At 42.4% G+C, this 17,332-nt stretch overlaps 1 protein-coding gene across 2 annotated transcripts in view; it reads left to right on the forward strand.

Moving 5' to 3' along the window:
• The first annotated feature begins 436 nt into the window (after positions 1-436).
• PPP2R2A (protein phosphatase 2 regulatory subunit Balpha) overlaps positions 437-17,332 on the forward strand; it is a 36,198-nt gene continuing 19,302 nt past the window's right edge. Inside the window, exons 1-2 of one of the 2 annotated variants that reach the window (XM_039564280.1) lie at positions 437-517; positions 2,973-3,047. In XM_039564280.1, coding sequence (XP_039420214.1) covers positions 511-517; positions 2,973-3,047 — 82 coding nt within the window. In that variant the 5' untranslated portion in view covers positions 437-510. Of the gene's footprint in view, positions 518-2,301; positions 2,354-2,972; positions 3,048-17,332 lie in introns of those variants that run through there. The other variant, XM_010408274.3, reaches the window with a different exon arrangement.

Genomic DNA, 17,332 nt, shown 5'->3' on the forward strand with positions numbered 1-17,332 from the left:
CGGGCCGATCGATGCCGGGCTGAGGGGCGGCATCCCCGCCATAAGGGCGGGCAGGGGCCAAGCTGAGTGACGGTTGGTAGCCCCGCCATGCGGGACGGGGTCCCGCCATGGGGACGGTCGATGCCGGGCTAAGGGGCAGCAGCCCCGCCATGAGGGCGGGCAGGGCTGGGCTGAGGGCGGCCGATCGATGCCGGGCTGAGGGGCAGCAGCCCCGCCATGAGGGCGGGCAGCGGCCGAGCAGAGACATGGCGGCGCCGCCCGCCCGCCCTCCTCAGGGTGGCTCGCTCCCGCCCCGCGCTGACGTCACCCCCAGCTCTGCCGGCGCCATTTTGGACGCTCACCGCCGGGGGGGCCGGAGCGGGGCCGCCCCAGCCCCGCCGCGGCCGCGCCGCCGCCGCCGCCTCCATCCGCCGCCATCGCCGCCCGCCGCCGCCGCCCGCCCCGCGCCGCCCGCCCCGCCCGCGCCTCCCGTTCCGCCCGACCCGCCGCGGCCGCTATCGCCAGCACAACATGGCAGGTAAGGGCAGCCTGCCCCCCTGCCCCGGCATGGCTCGGGGGGCTCTCCCCGCTGCCTCCCTGGCTCCCGGCCGCCTCTCCTATGCCGCCTCGCTTGCGCCTTGCCGGTTGTGGGCTGGTTTTTTTTATCCTCCCTTGTGGGAATTCGTGCTTTGCTCCCACCCACCCCTCCTTCCCTCCCTTCTCGGGGGGGAAAAAAAAAAAAGCCATGGAAGAAGCAAGGTGGAGGGGGAAGTGGTGTGTTTTGGAGTTGAGGAGCTTGCAGGCAGGGTGGGTCTGCTGCCTTTTCGTAGAATCGTGGAATGATTTGGGTGGGAAGGGACCTTAAAACCTATCCAGCTCCACTCCCTGCCATGGGCAGGGACACCTTCTGCTATCCCAGATTGCTCCAAGCCCTGTCCGACCTGGCCTTGGACACTTCCAGGGATCCAGGGGCAGTCACAGCTGCTCTGGGCAACCTGTGCCAGGGCCTCCCCACCCTCACAGGGAAGAATTCCTTCCCAATATCCGAGCTCAACCTAGTCTTTCAGTTTGAAGCCATTCCCCCTAGTCCTGTCACTACACGCTCTGGTGAAGAGTTTCCCCGTTGAGGCCTTGGGGTCGGTGGTTGTGGTTGTTTCTCAGGAGCCCTGCCGAGAGGTTCCAGGTGCAGGCGGTGTCCAGAGTGCAGTCGCACCCTTCAGTAGGGAGCAGCCTCTGAGCATCTGCAAATGCCAGTAAAATTTGGCACAGGGTGTAATTAGACAGCACAAGTCTCGCTGTGTTTTCTTTCCCATTCCTTCCACTGCTTGCTCCCCATTTCGCATCCCGAAGTGCTCTTGGTAGGCTGAGAGAGTGTGTGTGTGCAGAAGGGATCTCTTCCCTCTTACTTTTCCTTGCGATTTCTTCGTTTGGAAATTTATTCATCCCCCCTCCTCTGCACATGAATTGTCTTTTCAGTGCTTTGCATGTGGAGGTGCAAAGCATGGGAGGCTTTGTGAGGCTTGTGCTTTGCCTTTCCCCCCTACACCATATGCACACGCTCCACCCTCCTCTTGCCATTTTAGTCGTGGGGGGAAAAAAGTGCCAACTTGTTTCAAGTAAATTGTATGAAAAAGAGGATTTTAGCTCGAAGTAGCAGGAGCAGTGATTCTTTCCAAGTTGTCTGCTTTAAGTGCTTCCATGGTGCTAGCTGCTAAAAGATAAATGAAGAGGTTGAAGAGAGTACAGAAAATGGGTTGTAGGATTTTTGGGAAATGGTGGGGGGCGAAGCATTTTGCCATCTCCTGCATAAATGGGTGCTGTTGCTTGCCTTCACCTTCTCAGGTTCTGCAGCTTGGATGTCTGTAATCCTTCAGGGAAGAATCTAAAGCAAGCAAAAAAATGCGAACTGTACTGTATTCCAGGACTTCTCATTCTGAGGTGCTTCGTCTTTTCTGGAAAGATTATTTTCAGGCTTCTGATTTCCTTCTCTTTGAGTTCCCCCCCACCTTAACCTGGGAAGAGTCTCTTCTGTATTCTTTGTTATCCCCAAAGCCCTACCAGGGCTTGGGATTAATGTGTAAATGCCATCTGTTGCTCAGCCGGTTTGAGTTGTGTGGAGGAAAAGTTCCATTTTGACAGTGGCTTTTGGAAAAAAAGAGAGGAAAGAAAAAAAAAAACCCCAACCAACCGAGGCAAGCCCATTTCTGTCTCTTCCTGTATGTCCTCAGCGCTGCAGTGATTTGCTCAGAATGAAATGCAAAAGAAATGGGTGGTGATTTTTGGTGTGTTTTTTGGTGGCAGGGTTCAAATGAATCACTGCCTTCCGCCGAGGCAGTAATGTTCCTGAAGTTTTCTCTCCGATCCGTTTTCTATGGTAGTAGAACTTGTTCCCCTCCGATTGCTTGTTTGCTTTTCTGCTCGGATTTGCTGCTTTTCTTTTCAGGCTGATAATCGCTTTCATTACTTCTGCGAAGTGACTCTAAAATTGTGGTAAAATTCTTTTTCTTTAGCCTTGACCGTGTAGGGTCTGCGCAGTGGGTTTGTGAAAGGAGGAAATGAATTGTGTGCTTGGTTTGTATTGGATAGGAAATTGAAATTTTCTAAAAATGCACAGCTCTGATAGTTTATATATAAGTTGTTTGTATGTTGGGAGGGTTCTGACTGCTCAAGTAGGAAAAAGCTTCATGTGAAACACAGCCGCTTGTGCACTTGAATTTTAAATTTGTAGTTAATGGTGCTTAGTCCAGCGAGTTTTGGGTGAGAGAAGCTTTTACACTGCTTGTGCTTCCCTGTTTTTGACAAACGCTGCATTGAAGGTCGACAAAAACAATATCCAAAGGAAAAAGGTGGGGAGGGTGGTGTGTGATTGTGCCTCAGCACTGCTGAGGAAGTGGGCGTGCACAGGCTCTGAAATGTGCAATCTGGAACCATTGTGTGCTTGCGCTGCTGCTCTGGGGGGGCTCGTTTTTACTGAATTGTTTTCATTTTTTTAGGAGCTGGTGGAGGAAATGACATTCAGTGGTGTTTTTCTCAGGTGAAAGGCGCTGTAGATGATGATGTAGCAGAAGGTAAGAGTGGTATTTTTTACTGTTTTCTGACTTTTTAACCATTCCTTAGGCAGGGAGATGTGGATGCAATCAGTGGAATACCCCAGCGCTACTGTGCGCAAGTTGAGCAAAGCAAATGGACATCTCATGTGCATTGCCATATCTAGTTTCAGGTTTAAACTGTGATTTGAAAGTACCATTCAGCACTCATAAAAAAGTTCAGGCTTCTTAACTGTTTTTGCTGAAATTGTTTTCTAAGATTAAGATTTTTCTGCCACTCGGCTTTTGATTTCTACTTTTTCTTAATCTACAAAATGGGGAATGTGATACTTGCGTTCCACAAGGAGATGTTGTGAGAATTAATTAATACTTGTACTCTTTGAAGATCTAAGTACTAGATAAAGTAGTTGTCCCAATCTTTCCAGCTCCTATTAACAAGAGGAGGAAGAAATCTGAATATTTGTGCATGCCCACTTAGTATGTAAAGAGCGGGTTTGGGTTTGAAATAATCCTGGAAATTGTCTAAAACTTTTCCAAGCTGACAGTGACAAGTATCATGTTACACTAAGATGGCTGCCTCTGACTGTCACTGCAAAAACTGTACTGTTTTTTTTTCCTTGGATTTGGGATTGTTGGAGGAATGGTGCTTTTCTCTGTGCTGGAGAGCAGAATCTCTTCCATGATTGTTCTTGAGGAAAAGTCCCCTGACTTCTGAATTTCTTTGGCCATAAAGTCCTGTTTGCACAAAGCACCCTTTAAGATCGTGAGTTAAAAGTTTTCTTTTGCCAGCAGTGGCCGTGTCACTTATGTAATTCCTGGAGTTTTTTCTTTTTTTGCATATCTTGAATGCTCTGACTTACAAGTGAGATTTATGTTATATTTAGAAAAGCAGTAACTACAGTTCCCATTATTTCCCTGCTTGACATGTGGTTCAGATTAGCTTCCAAAGGCCAAAAGAAAAGATCAGTACAAACATAACTGAGTTGTTTTTATTTATTAGCTGCAGCATGTGGCAGACGATGCACTGTGTAAGGCTTCTGTTGTTTGCAAGTTGAAATATGTTTTATTGAAATGAGAAAGCTGTAACAATTTTGAGTTTAATTTTAAATTCTTCAGGAAGTAGGTTTTAAAGCTTGAACTCTAAAGTGCTGTAAAATGTGGTATAACTTTTTCCCTGACAGATACAAAATTCTGTAACCTTTGTTTTATTTACTATTAAACTAAATCCTTAATTAAGTACAAGTATTGAAGAAGTTGTGGTGAAGTTGTGGTGCTTGCAAATAATTCTTAATTAAAATAGACATGTTGATATGCTTGTAGTAGCAATGAACTTATATATAGGTATAGAAAAGTAGCCTTTGCAGGGATCTGGAAATGCAGAAGTGAGGAAATAGGAAGGAAGGACAGACTGAGCTGTTTTAAGTGTTGCACTTGGTGTTACGAAAGGTGCCTTGCTGGCCTTGTGCCTCCTGCCAGGCTGGGAGCTGCATCAAGCACTGCTGGAATCCTGGGGTGGAGTTCAGGGAAGCTTTTGAGGGAATTAACTGGCTTCCATTTTAGCTAGCCAGGCAGGTGAGTTTCCAAAACATTGTAAGAATGTCAATTTTTTGTTTTATGGACAATGTAGCCTCTGTGACCCAGAGAGTGAAGAGAAATTCTGTTTCATTGTTAGCTATACCTGACTTAGGATGAGTCTTGAGATACAAAGTGTAATATACTGCAAGATGTTGTGAAACTGAGCTGTCTAGAGAGAGGTCCCAGGTGTTACTGATGTTATACTTGGTTGTAATTAGTTTGTTGTGCTGAAATTCTCTCCTCTTCCCATGTATTTGGCTCCCACAATCCATACTGGAAGTTAGTGAAAGCAGTTGTATATATTGATTTCTTGTTATGCATCATAATGTCTCGCTGTGACTCTCTTGGAAGGGTTATGTATCAAGGTGGTTGCATTTTTCCATTTCTTAGCAGTATTTCTGGCTTGAAGGGTCACTTTAATGACATGGAGCCTTGTGTGGTTCTTGCACCAACTGGAGCAGCAGCTTCTGGTCTTTTGGAATACCCAACGACAAATTGACAGTGGGCCCAAGTGCAGTCTGAGGACTTTTTTTATTTCCTGCCTTTCCATATGCTTTCTTGGGGCAGGCCCATGGTGAAGGCCCAAGGAAATCTTACTGTCTGAAGCTTCAATGACTCTTTAACCACTGTGGTCTGCCAGAGAACAGGTCTGGACTCCAGTCATGCCTGTGGTGAGCACAGTACCAATTTGTGTACAGGAGTACAAGGCAGTGGAGATCTGATTTTTAAATGGCTGCAGAGCTCAAATTCTAAATACCAGTTTGTTGTGGAATGCTGAAACTTCGCTAAAAGTGAAGAAAAGAAACCTGGAAAAAATGGGAGTTTCACTTTCTGTTTTCTTCCTGTTGGTAACCCAGTGTTGCAATATTTACATTGGAAAGCTGTCTTAAACTAAGCTAAAGCAGTGATAACCAGGAAAACTACATCATTTAATTGCATTAATCAGTGGGATACAAACCCAATGGTTTCCCTGCAGTGTTGTCTATAAAACAGGCCAGTGGAGAATAACATTTTGGACACTTTTAATACAGTAACAGTTGAAGCAACTTTTAAAAGCCTGTCAAGAATGCTATTATGTAGCTTCCAGTATATTTAAGGTCAGACCTGACCTCCAGACTTCCCATCACATGGTAACCTATAGTTCTTTAGATACTTGGGCCAGGCTAGCTGGTTGTTACAAAATGGATATTTGGTGGCTGAAACGTGAACTCTGATACACAGATTTTTTTGGCTTTCCAAGCACTGTGTGATGGATGGATGTGACACGGGAAGTTGTCACTAAAGCTTGGGGAAAGATGGCACTAAACTTGTATCTGGGGCCTGCCTGAGTCACTGCTGTGGTGAAGCTTTTCTACTAAGAATGTGAATGTGAGGAGCAGAAGTAGCCTCTCTTCCCTTGGTATGTATGGAATTTATCCTTGCTTATAAACTGTGGCCTGGCCATGTCAGATCACAGTTAAGCACAGAAATCAGGTTATGAATGGAAATCTCAGTGTCAGCTTCATTATAACTCAGGTCCTTAATTTTAACTGATGGCAGAAGTTTTCCTTCTAGTGATTTAGCAGCCCATTGTATGAGGGCAAAGGTTGTTGTAGTTTGTGCTTCCTCTGTTTCTGAAATAGTTTTCCTCCCTTCTTAGTTTCATATTTGTCTTGCTGGAGCCCAGTCTTACAACATATCTGTGTTCAACTTGTTCTGTGTGCTCTGGAGAGGGAGGGTTAGACAGGACTTCTGGGGTGGAGAACAGGGAGTGCTTGTTTGTGATAAGTTCAGTGATCAGGTTATCAAAAGTGTCTGTAATGCACAGATTTCTTTCTTCTGTGCCATCACGGTTTCAGTGCAAGGGAGACTTAATTGTCCAGAAATACTCCAATGTTTTCTTAGTGGAAGTTTCCTTTATGGGAATGATTATAGAAAAGGATTACAAAGATTTTCAGCATCAGTTTTGTTGGTTTTACTTTTGCTGTTTTTCAAAATGTGGCACAGTAGCAACTGCAGTTGGGAGCAACTAAGAATTGTGAGTTTAAACTGCCTCTGAAAACTACACACTTGCTTAATGGAGTGAATTTGTACTTCAGAACAAATTAAGTCAAATTTGCTTTAATTGCTCAGCAGAAGGAGAATAGTCAAGCTGCTCTATCTCAGTGTTCTTTCAGGTGTAATTGAAAGATATGTAAAAGTCTGATAGTCCAGGTCCAAGGCTGGGAGCCAGGAACTTAAGTCCTAAGCTTTAACCCTGAGTGATTACTGCTCATCTTTGACATGTTGCTTAACTGTTTCATGCCCAAATTGAAAGAAGCACATCAAAAAAGCACCTGAATATCAGCTGTGGGTGCTAATTACTGACTTTATTTTAATGCTTAACCATTCTGTGATGCTTTGTGAATTATCTGTGATTTGCTTCATGTCTCCTCTTAGAGCCAAACGTGGCTGTGTCTGTTTTAGGTTGAAAATGATGAACAGATAAAATTCTGTCCCCAGCGTGTGTGTGGTAAAAGATTGGAACAAAATTGGGTGTTTCCCTTGTTCAGGAATGCTATCTGTGTTTGGTTCTAGGTGTGTTATGTCTGTCAAGTGTAGTTTGATACTTATTTCTGACAGATTTCAGAATTGCAGAGCAGCAATGAGGACTGATGTTGCTTCAGCAATGGTAGTTTGTCTTGAATGCATGAAAAGTGTTATTTCTGAGTAAAGAGAAGACAGGAATAAGGACGGCTATAAAAAAGCAGTTTATTACAATCTGGGCTTTTTTTTTTTTTTTTAATGAGGATTGATGGAAAGGGAGGGGAGAAAAACTCTCAGAGAAAAAGAGTGACAGTGAGGTTGCAATAATATTGCTGAGGAAAGATTGGGGTATAGTTGTGGGAGGGAAGCTAATTTGGGCTTTTGAGGGCTGTGGTTATGTTCTCTATGCTCATGAGGTAACTTGATTTACAAGGAGCAAGGCCTAGTAATAGGTTTGTTTTGAAGAGGTAGTTTGAAATATGCTGTAGATGGGGAAAAAAAAAGACCCAGGGTTATAGTCCTGTTCTGTATTCCTGAGTCTGCTTCTGTATTTGAGCTCTTCAGCTGTTCAGAGAATGACTGACTATCTAGAGAAATAGGCTACTGTGTTCTAGGAACTGCTGCTCTGGATGGACTAGAGTGTGCATTTAAAATGTGCAGTCCCCCAAAACAAAGAGCATTTAGCAGACTGATAAATAGGCAGTGGCTGTTCAGCTCCCCAGAAGTAATTCAGTCCTCTTTCTTGCATGGGTTTGGAAGCTGGGGCACTTCAGCTTGTCGGTCAGGGATTGTTCTGTCCCTTCTGTGAGGCTTTGCTGTTCTTGGAATCTGTCTTAAATTAAAAATTAGTTGTAAAACGGCTTTGGTGTTGGAAATGCAGTGCTAGAGTGATCAAGCCATCAGACTCCACAGCACACACCAATACAAGTTGGGCTGTCAGCAGCAATCCTGGTGGGTTACAACTCTGGATCAGCTTTGTGAAACTTTTTGGATTTTAATTTTAAAGGTGCTACCTAAATGCTTCTGGTTTGGCTATTTCTACTCTAGGAATGGGGTTCTGTGGTAGCTGTAGCTTCACGGAATGTATTTTGGAAGATTTAAAATGACAGTGGATGCAGAGCTGAAGGAAGAGTTAAGAGCTGGGTGTTCCAAGCTGTACTGTCTGCTTTCCCCCCTTCTTTCTGTTCTCCCTGACTTGCCTATTTAGGCCACAGCTACATGTTTGGCAGCATTTCTGCTTAAAGAGGCACTCCTTCCCATTCTGCTGGCACGAGTGTTCACCTAGGTGCACAGTGAACTTGTTGGGAAAGCTGATCCAGCGGAAAAATTGGTAAAATTGTGTTTTTTCACTGGATTATTTTTCAGCTGAATTGAACCTTGATGTGGTTCTCAGAGCTCTGCATGTGCTTATGCCAGCAGAGTGTGGAGAGTGATCGAGTGGCTCAGAGGAACAACAGGAGCTCTGGAAGAGGATTGGTTTCTTTGTAGGACTTTATGTACAGGCAACACAAGACCCTGATTGATCTCTGAGTGCTGTGCTACCATGAAGGGTAAAATCAGCTGCTAAAAAGGACTTTAAACCTTTGCTGTTCAAGATCCATACTTTGAACATGTGCTATCTGCAGGTCTGCAATAAAATCCCTGTTACAGTATCAGAATTATTTTGTGATGGATTTTTTTTATGGTACCCATGGGAGTGGGTTTTCTGCTGTGTCCACACAAGCAGTCTGTGGAAATGAGATTTGTTCAGTGTTGTTTCGAGGTCTGTTAGTAAAACCAGCTTGTTCATATCTGCAGTTCAGTTTCTTTGAAGTTGTTGTAGGAAATAATACCACTTAAATGGGAGGTGGATTATTACTGATTGCTTTACTGTAAAGCACTTTAAAAAGATAATCTGACAAATGGTAATCTTCTCTTATCATGTCTTATCAGTCTTAATATGATTTGAAAAATGGATCCCTTCTTCGGGGTTTCGTCTTCACCTAAACTGATGTATTGTCTCACATTTAAGTGCTGCAGAATTAGGCCACCTTTGTTTTAGCTGCTGTTAAAGTGTGCGTGCAATTAAATCTGCTCTGTGTGTGCCTCTTGCAGCAAAAACATCAATTACTGATGGTACCGAGTTAAGGCTCCAGTTTGTCCTTTCATCTGTAGGAAGCACTGTGCTCCCACAATAATTGCATTATGTAAGATGTTTTAATAACTTCCTTAAGGGTATTTTTCAGGCCTTTTCCCCTGGTTTCAATGCTCTGTAGTATGCAGCACCAAAACTGTGTCTACAGTATTTTTAGTATGGAGTGAAAAGTTTAGCCGAACAAGTTAGTGTTCAGTAATCATGTAAAACTGAGGTTTGCACTTTCAAAGAAATGATTGAAAGGAGTAAAAAGCCTTGGCTTAGGTTGGTGTTTAGGTTGTTAATGTGAACAGAGGCAGCAGTTACCCTGTTCCAATGAAAATGAAAACAGATAAATACAGGAGGTATTTATTGATCCCAAACCATTTTGGAGTAATCTTTCAAGAAGCAGTGGTAGTTCTTACAGTCAAAATAAGAATGCCAGGACAGTTTTCCAGACTTTAAACTTGAGTGGAACACATGTAATTATAGTTTTGTTATATTGCCACAGCTCAGTCATGTTCTTGCAACATACACCTGCTTTTGTATGGTCCAGATGCTGCTTTTGTAGGGTCAGTGTGTCAGTAAACTGGAAATAGATAGGCCATTGCCTTCTTCTATGCCTTTGAAAATGGGGAAAGCATAAAAAAGAGTCTTAAGAGGTGAAGTATTGATACCTTCTGTGTGTGCACTTACTAATAATTTTATATAGCAGGATTTCCTTAATTGAAAATAGTGGTGTTCACTTTCTGGCTTCCCACTCAGGCCTGCTGTGGGACACTGCTCTGGGCAGCAGGCAGTGTTCCATGAGGGTGCTCTTGTCTGGGTCTTTAGTGACTGGAAGGTTTTGGGTTGTTAATTTGCCTTTAAAATGAAGTACCACCACCAGGTTCTGCTACTGTGAGCTGATATTACTGAAAACAATTATTTGAGGCTTCTCTGCACGACTGTAATTCAGTGAGATAAACAGAAATGGCTGGAAGCTTCTCCCTTCCCTCTTCTAACTTACCGCTCTTTTGTCAGGCACTGGAGGAGAAGCTATTAATTTGGTCAGCCATTCTTTATCAAAATATATTTTCCTCTCAGCGATCCACAAGTGATAGCACCATGAAGAGAGCCAGCATATTTAGGTCACATGTGAAGCCCCTGAGGCGGTTCTGCTTGCATCTAATTTTGGAAGAAAATTTTAGGGTCAGGAAAAAGAGGGTTTAAAAGAGTTGTATTGTAAGAAAGATTGATTTTCCCAAGTATATAGAATGCATTTTGTGTGGAAGTGTTTCCCTTTGCATTTTCAATTGCAGTTCTTAAATTAATGCTCTGGGAATAATGTGATCTCCAAACACACACAGTTGGCTCTCTGTTTTTGAGAACCTGAGAAAAGATAATTGTATATATTCAGGAACAGTTAAGGTAATTGAGATTTCATATTGTAGTTGCTTATTTAAAATACTGAGCAATTTCTAGTGTATTCTTGTTTGTTTAATGCCCTTTTTTCCCCCTTTTTTTCCCTTTTTTTTCTGATGACTGTAAAAAGTATTTCAGTGACCATTCTTTCATCCTTAAAAGCAGTGATTTTAGCTGGCCTTTATGCTGTTAAATGATGATTTGAAAACTCATGAACTGTGTTTGTGTATAGTGCCTATAAATACAGTTTGAAGGTCTTGCTTTATTTTCACATAACTTTAGAAGTGAATTGGTTCAGTGGACAAGAGCTACATACAGAAATAAAGCTTCAGCTTTGGCTTTCATAAAAATATAATGACTCTCAAAGATACTTATTTGAGAATTCCTGGACTATTTTCCAGTGGCATTGCATAACAAACCCCTGACTTTTCTGGTACTGCTCTTGGTGCATTTTGTAGGGAATAATATATAGGAATATTGGAGATAATAATGAAAAACTTGGATTGTTTTTTAATAATTACCCAGTTTCACTTATTTTGAAGTGTGACCTTGGTGTGGGAAGAGGAATTAGAATTCAAATTACATCCCAGCCTGCCTGTACTTATATTGTCACTTAAGTAGTTGCTGCTCCTGAGAGAAATGGTCCTTCCTGGTGCCTCTGCCAGTCACTGCTTTGAGCTGAGCCAGGTGATCCCTGAGCTCCAGGGTAGTCACTTGGGGAAACCGACCCAAATGAAAATTACATGTCGTGGGTTCATTTTGGATTAATTTTATTCCTCATCAGCTTCTCCAGATTTAATTTGTCTAACTCTTAGCAACGTTTGTGGTGGGATAGGTGGTGGTTCTACAGGAATGGGATGAGAGGTGAAAGGATGGATTGGTTTTCTTGGAGAGTTGATAATGGTTCTAAGGCAGCACGGGAAACTACAGAATTGTGAACAATTCAGTCTCTTTCTCAGCACTTTCATGTTTACAGTTGATACCTGTGTGTTCATGGTCTGCCTTTCACATGGAAACTACTTTCAGTGCACTGAGATTTGTATTTGAGGACACTTCTTCTCATAGATGAATATGAATAAACAGCAGTTGAAGTTGAAGCCTACAGTGTTCGTTATATAGCCCAGCAGTGAGAAAATGTCACTGTTTATAGAGGTAATAGTGAAACATTCATAAACTGTTGTACTGGAATGTGGAACTGGCAGGAATGGCTTTTTGCCCAAAAGTTTAAAACTTTCTGTATAATCCTTCTTCCTTTTCTCGGTGAGTTCTTCTCACAGCTTCATGTCATTGTTTTGATTTAGTTTTGTTTGTTTGTTTGTTTTAAGCTAAATCTTACACTCCTTTTTTTGTGTGTGTTAAAGAAGTATCCAGGGTCTTTCATCGTATTCCAGACCCTTCTGGAAGTGGTAACCTGCTCTGGAAAGCAGCAGGAGCTGGCAGCCAGGGTTGTGTTCCTGCAGCAGGACACATGCTGTGCTTAACCCAGCTCATTTGTGTCTCACAGTATTGAGATGCCTCAGAGGAAAGGGCAGGAGGAAGACAAAGAGCATTTGAAACAAAACAAAATCACTTGGATATTCTGCACATGAGGTTGTTGGCTCCCTGGAGCTTGGGGGTGCTTTTGCTTGGTGTGATCTGAGGAAGCTCATCCCAAGCCTGGGAATACCAAACATCTGCCTGTTTCTGGAAGATGTTCATCATTCTGCTGCTTCTGAATTGGCATCAACAACTGTGCAACCAGGTCACGCCTCTGTGCTGGTGCAATGCTGGTGCAGTGCTGGTGCAAGGCGCTCCTGAGCTCTGGTTAAGAGCACGTCTGTGTTAGAAAAATGCCATGGCAGGGTTGTATGCTGCATTTCCTTCCTGCTGCTCACTGTCCTTCTGGAGTTGTCAAGAAAAGCTTCTCTTTGTGCCTATAAACTTGTTTATGTATACACTGAAATTATTTTTCCAGGGGTTTTATGTTGCGTTCAACTGGAAGTTGTTTGGCACCTTCCAATTCATGTTTGTTCCAACCAGGGTCTTTGGTCTGAGGCCCATTTTCTTACAGAGCTCTTACTACTCTCTTACTTTTTTCCAACTTAAAAGTTTAAACTTAAATGTAATTATCCCAAGGTATGGTGGGGAGACTGATGGAAGACTAAGAAATGGAGATAACTGAAAGTAATCATCTGCAGTTGTTTTCTCTGGAGTCATTTTAACCCTTCCCTGCTTTATTTTCCGTGTTTGTGAGACCTAGGTGGTGTTTCCTAAAATGAAGTTCCAAAGCGTTTGATAGTTTTTTGTAATGATCTTTGACATCCTTGCAGGACAGTAACACTACCAAAATACTCTCTACCTTTTTATATGTAAAATGTATGTACAACGTACATAAACAAATTATATGTATCTGTTATGCAACTCCTCCAAAACCTGGAGAAAAGGTCCTGATCTATAAATAGACATATTTAAAACAAACACTTAAAAATAAAGGTTGGTATTTTGCTCAGATTAGTAGACTATATATATAATTGTAAGATGTGTTATAAATATGCCTTGGAGTTGTCAAGATTCCATGTGTTAGGAATCTCAAAGTCCAGGCCAGAAATTAGCATTGGCTTCTGTTTAATAATTTTTTTTAAAGAAGCTGAGGCATGTATGCTTGGGCCAGAATAGAAACACAGGAAAACACTTGCCAAGTGGTGGGGGGGGGGGGGAGGGAAGGCAACTGGGCAAAGGAAGACTGTTCTTTAAGGTTCAGAGTGCCACTAAAGATGCATTAGGTATTAAAAGGAACTGATAGCTGAGTGAGCGACCAGAGTGAGGGAAGTAATTGGAAATTTTGATTCTCCAGTCACTTCATAGAGCTGTGTATTTATCTCTGCTGGAAACTTCAGTTGTACTTGTGACCTTCACAGGCCCCGTGCTCTCCGGCAGGCTGCCTGAAATCCAGCTGGAGAGCAGCCCTCCCTGCCTGCCTTTCTGGTAGGCAGGAGGAATTTCTGATTCCATTTTGCTTGCTTAGAAGGAGGCACTTCATGCATTGTCTGAACACAACAGCCTCCTACATTCTACACATCAAGATTAAAAGCCTCCAAATGTTTGGCCTGAGCTTTGCACCTGTAATAAATCCTTTGGTCAAAGAATGTGTGAGAAGAGTCTGAAACCACAGGATAGTTTTGAGGAGTTGTTTTTTTTATGTCTACAACAGGAATGCGTACCAAGTCACGGAGTTCTAATTTTGAAAGGCATTGCCAAAGTATTACATTTTTCTGTAATAATACTACTACTAAATTTTAATCTGCAGTGTGTGTTTTGGATTGGCTTCAGCAAAAAGAGAAAATGAAGCTATTGCAGAGCTCTGTCTGTAGCTTTCTCAGTGACAAGAAAGGCATTGCCTGAAGGCTTCTTTTCTCTACGTGTAGAACAATGGCCCAGTATGTTATTTCCAAATATATTGTTATTTGCAAACAGAACAGCAACCCCTGGCTGCACTGTGCCGTGCAGCCTATTGAAATTCTGGCTGTGATTCCAGCAGAGATTTTTCCATAAATAGCTCTGTACTACTTGGGAACACAAACAAACCCTGAAAAGATCTGAAGTAAGGTCTGCTGAGGGACTGTTTAGCCTGTTATTAGTGTGTACTTCAGGGTAGATATTGTGGTGGATGTGAGGAGTTTTCTATAGGGTTATGTGCAGGCTGTCAGCAAGAATTAAAAAGTAAATAATTACCAATCAAGTTAGTTCCAAGGACTCTTGAATCACCTGTATTGAGCATAGGAAAAAAGGATAATAAAAATTAATAAATATAAGCAGAAGCAAGTAGATTTTCTTTCTGCTTTTTTTTAAAGAAAAGCTAGTAGGTAAGGACTAGGTTATGGTTCAAGTAAATACAACTTGAAATTAAAATTATTTATTCTTTCCATGAATAGACATCCAGAATTTTTACTGATTGGATGTTTGTTATGTGAATTAATACCTGCACTATGAAATGGGCTGTATTTTTCAGTGCTGTGTAAGTAAACACCCTCTTGAATAAGTAACACAGTAATATTTTATAGAATATTCAGTTATAATTGGTATAAGCTGTCTTGAGTAACTTGTTGTCTTGAGCAGAAACTTGTAAACATTCTGTGAATTAGAAAAGAGGTGACTAAATACTTCTGTGTTTTGCCTGGGTCACAGGGCTGATTCTCTGCTGGTCCTGTTGCTCATAAACTTTTTTTTTTTTTTTTTTTTTGAAAGATGAAGCCCCCTTTTAAAAGCAATCAAAGAGCACAAAAATAACTTTGGCATTTGAGAAATCCCTGCTCTTGAGTGGAGACTCTGGAGTGTCCTCAGCCGCTGGCTATCATGGCAGATGTGTTTATCAGCTGTCAGAGCAAGGATGGGATCCCTGAGAACCAGCCCCACAGGAGCTTGTTAGGACGTTCTCTCAATGCAAATCTCTCAGCTGTACCTACTGCTCCTCTTGGATGTTTATTAAAAACCTTCAGCTGTGGCCACTGAGCAGTCACAGAGGGATCTCTGAGAGCTTCACTACCCAGAGCCCTGGGTATGTCTGAAGTCACCTCTGGTGAAGGAGCACCTGCACTGTGGGTGTGGGGTGGAATGGAGATCAGCTCTGATACTGCTCTGAGACTCTGTACTGATAACTGGGGATAACCTGGTGTCACAGAATCCTGGAATGGTTTGGGGTGGAAGGGACCTTAAAGCCCATCCAGTGCCACCCCCTGCTGTGGGCAGGGACACCTTCCACTGTGCCAGGTTGCTTCAAGCCCTGTCCGACCTGCGCTTGGACAGTTGCAGGACTGGGACAGCCACAGCTTCTCTGGGAATTCAATCCCAGCCCTTCACCACCCTCACAGGGAGGAATTTCTTCCCAATATCCCATCTCCACCTACTCTTTCTCAGTTTGAACCCATTCCCTCTTGTCCTGTCCCTCCAAGGGCCTTGTAAATAGTCCCTCTCCATCTTTGTAGGTTGGAAGAACAGCTGAACTGCTGACCCCTTTTTCTTTTTGAAGGCCTACATGGTATTTCTGAGCTTGTTCATATTTTTTTTTTTATGAACATTCTTTTTCATTCCTTGTAGGCACATTGAGAGCAAGTCCCTAAGAAAATGGAAGTATAAATAAAGCAGTTCTGCACTTTAGCAAAGCACTTCTGCTACCAAGGGGTAATTAGCCTGGGTTTGTAAAACAGATGCATTGCCAACATGTTTATCACAGGGAGAAGAAATAAAGCTTTAAAGCTTCAATAAAACTCAGTCAAATACTTTTAATGCATTTTGGGGAATCCTTATATTCTGTATAACTTGTATTTCAAAGCATGTCTTAGGAGAATTATGGAGCCCTTGTGTGAGCATTATGGCTAAACCCTGAGGAGCCTTGAGAGGATGAACTGTGACTTAGCTCTGAGGATACAGGGAGTGGTGGCTTGAGATGGAGCTGGGGTCTCCTCAATCTTTATAGATTCATAGGATGTGCTTTATCTCCAGGTCAGTAGGGATGTTTTCTACAGCTCACAAATGTCAGAAATAGACATTTAATTTCTCTGTTTCAGCATGAAGTTTATTCTGGAAAATCAGTAAACATGAATTTTTGTCTTCAGCAGTACTAAAATTGAGTTGTTACCTTCTTGGAAATTAGATACGCAGTTTTGCTGTGGCTTTATTAATGATAGGTCGTAAATTAAAGCTGTGCAGGCAGAAAAGATGTTGGAACAAGTCATGTGCCAGAGTATTAAAACCAGGAGAATGCTGTGTTAGAGGAGAAATAATCAAATCTGTTATTTATAAGGTTTTTTGTCTCAGTTCTCCTCCTATTGCTCAAGAAGTCCCAGTTTTGTGAGTGATAGTGACAGAACGTTCAGGAACCTGAGGGGGTCTCAGATGAAGCAATTAAGGGCATGAAGTTGGTTCCTGCTGGAGTTAATTTTGTTCCCTTATAATTAGGTGTGTATGATCTGTATGCAATTGTACAAAGGACAGAAATGATGAGTAACTCCCAAACTAAATTCTACATAATACAAATATAAAACCATTCTCTCATCTTTGTCTCAGAAATCAGTGTAGGTTTTGGTGGCTGAAAGTGTTTCTGAAAGAACTAGAATTGGTATGGATTGTGTGTAGCACTCAGTGCAGCTACTTTGTTTAACAGGATAATATGTGGTTGAAACAGGAAAATTCCAAGGAAAGGAAGCTCTTTCTTAGAGCTTAGTGTGTAATTTAGCCTAATATCTCTATGTTGTAGTAATACCTAATGTTTTACCTGTATTTGAAACTGTAGAAGCAGAGGACCCTAATGCTGCCAGTCCCCCTTCAAACAAACCATAGATTTTATATTCTTATCTTTTAGCAAAGATTTCACTTGGGGATAAAAGAAATTTGCTTTTAGGTAGAGTTTTATTGCTGCAACACCAAAGATTATGTGTATGCTCACTTGTTTCAGTGCATTTAAGGAAGGATTGGTTCTATGACTCTTGTGGGCTGTTAAAAACTTTGCTGGTTGCCAAAATTCTGTGGCACTTGATGGAAACCTGAGATTCTGGGCTGCCTTGTGTGGAAACAGGGACAGAGTTTCTCCAGTCTAAGTGTAATTGATGTGGCCTGTGGTGGCAGCAGGGCACAAGCAAACCTAGGCCAGGTACCCAGGATGTCAGATGGATTTTTATGGCAGATGATGCATTGAAACAAAGTAGATTAAGAATTATAACGCATTTAGGTTTTT

This window comes from Corvus cornix, chromosome 22 (genome assembly GCF_000738735.6).
Source record: "Corvus cornix cornix isolate S_Up_H32 chromosome 22, ASM73873v5, whole genome shotgun sequence".
In the NCBI taxonomy this organism is placed as follows: Eukaryota; Metazoa; Chordata; class Aves; order Passeriformes; family Corvidae; genus Corvus; species Corvus cornix.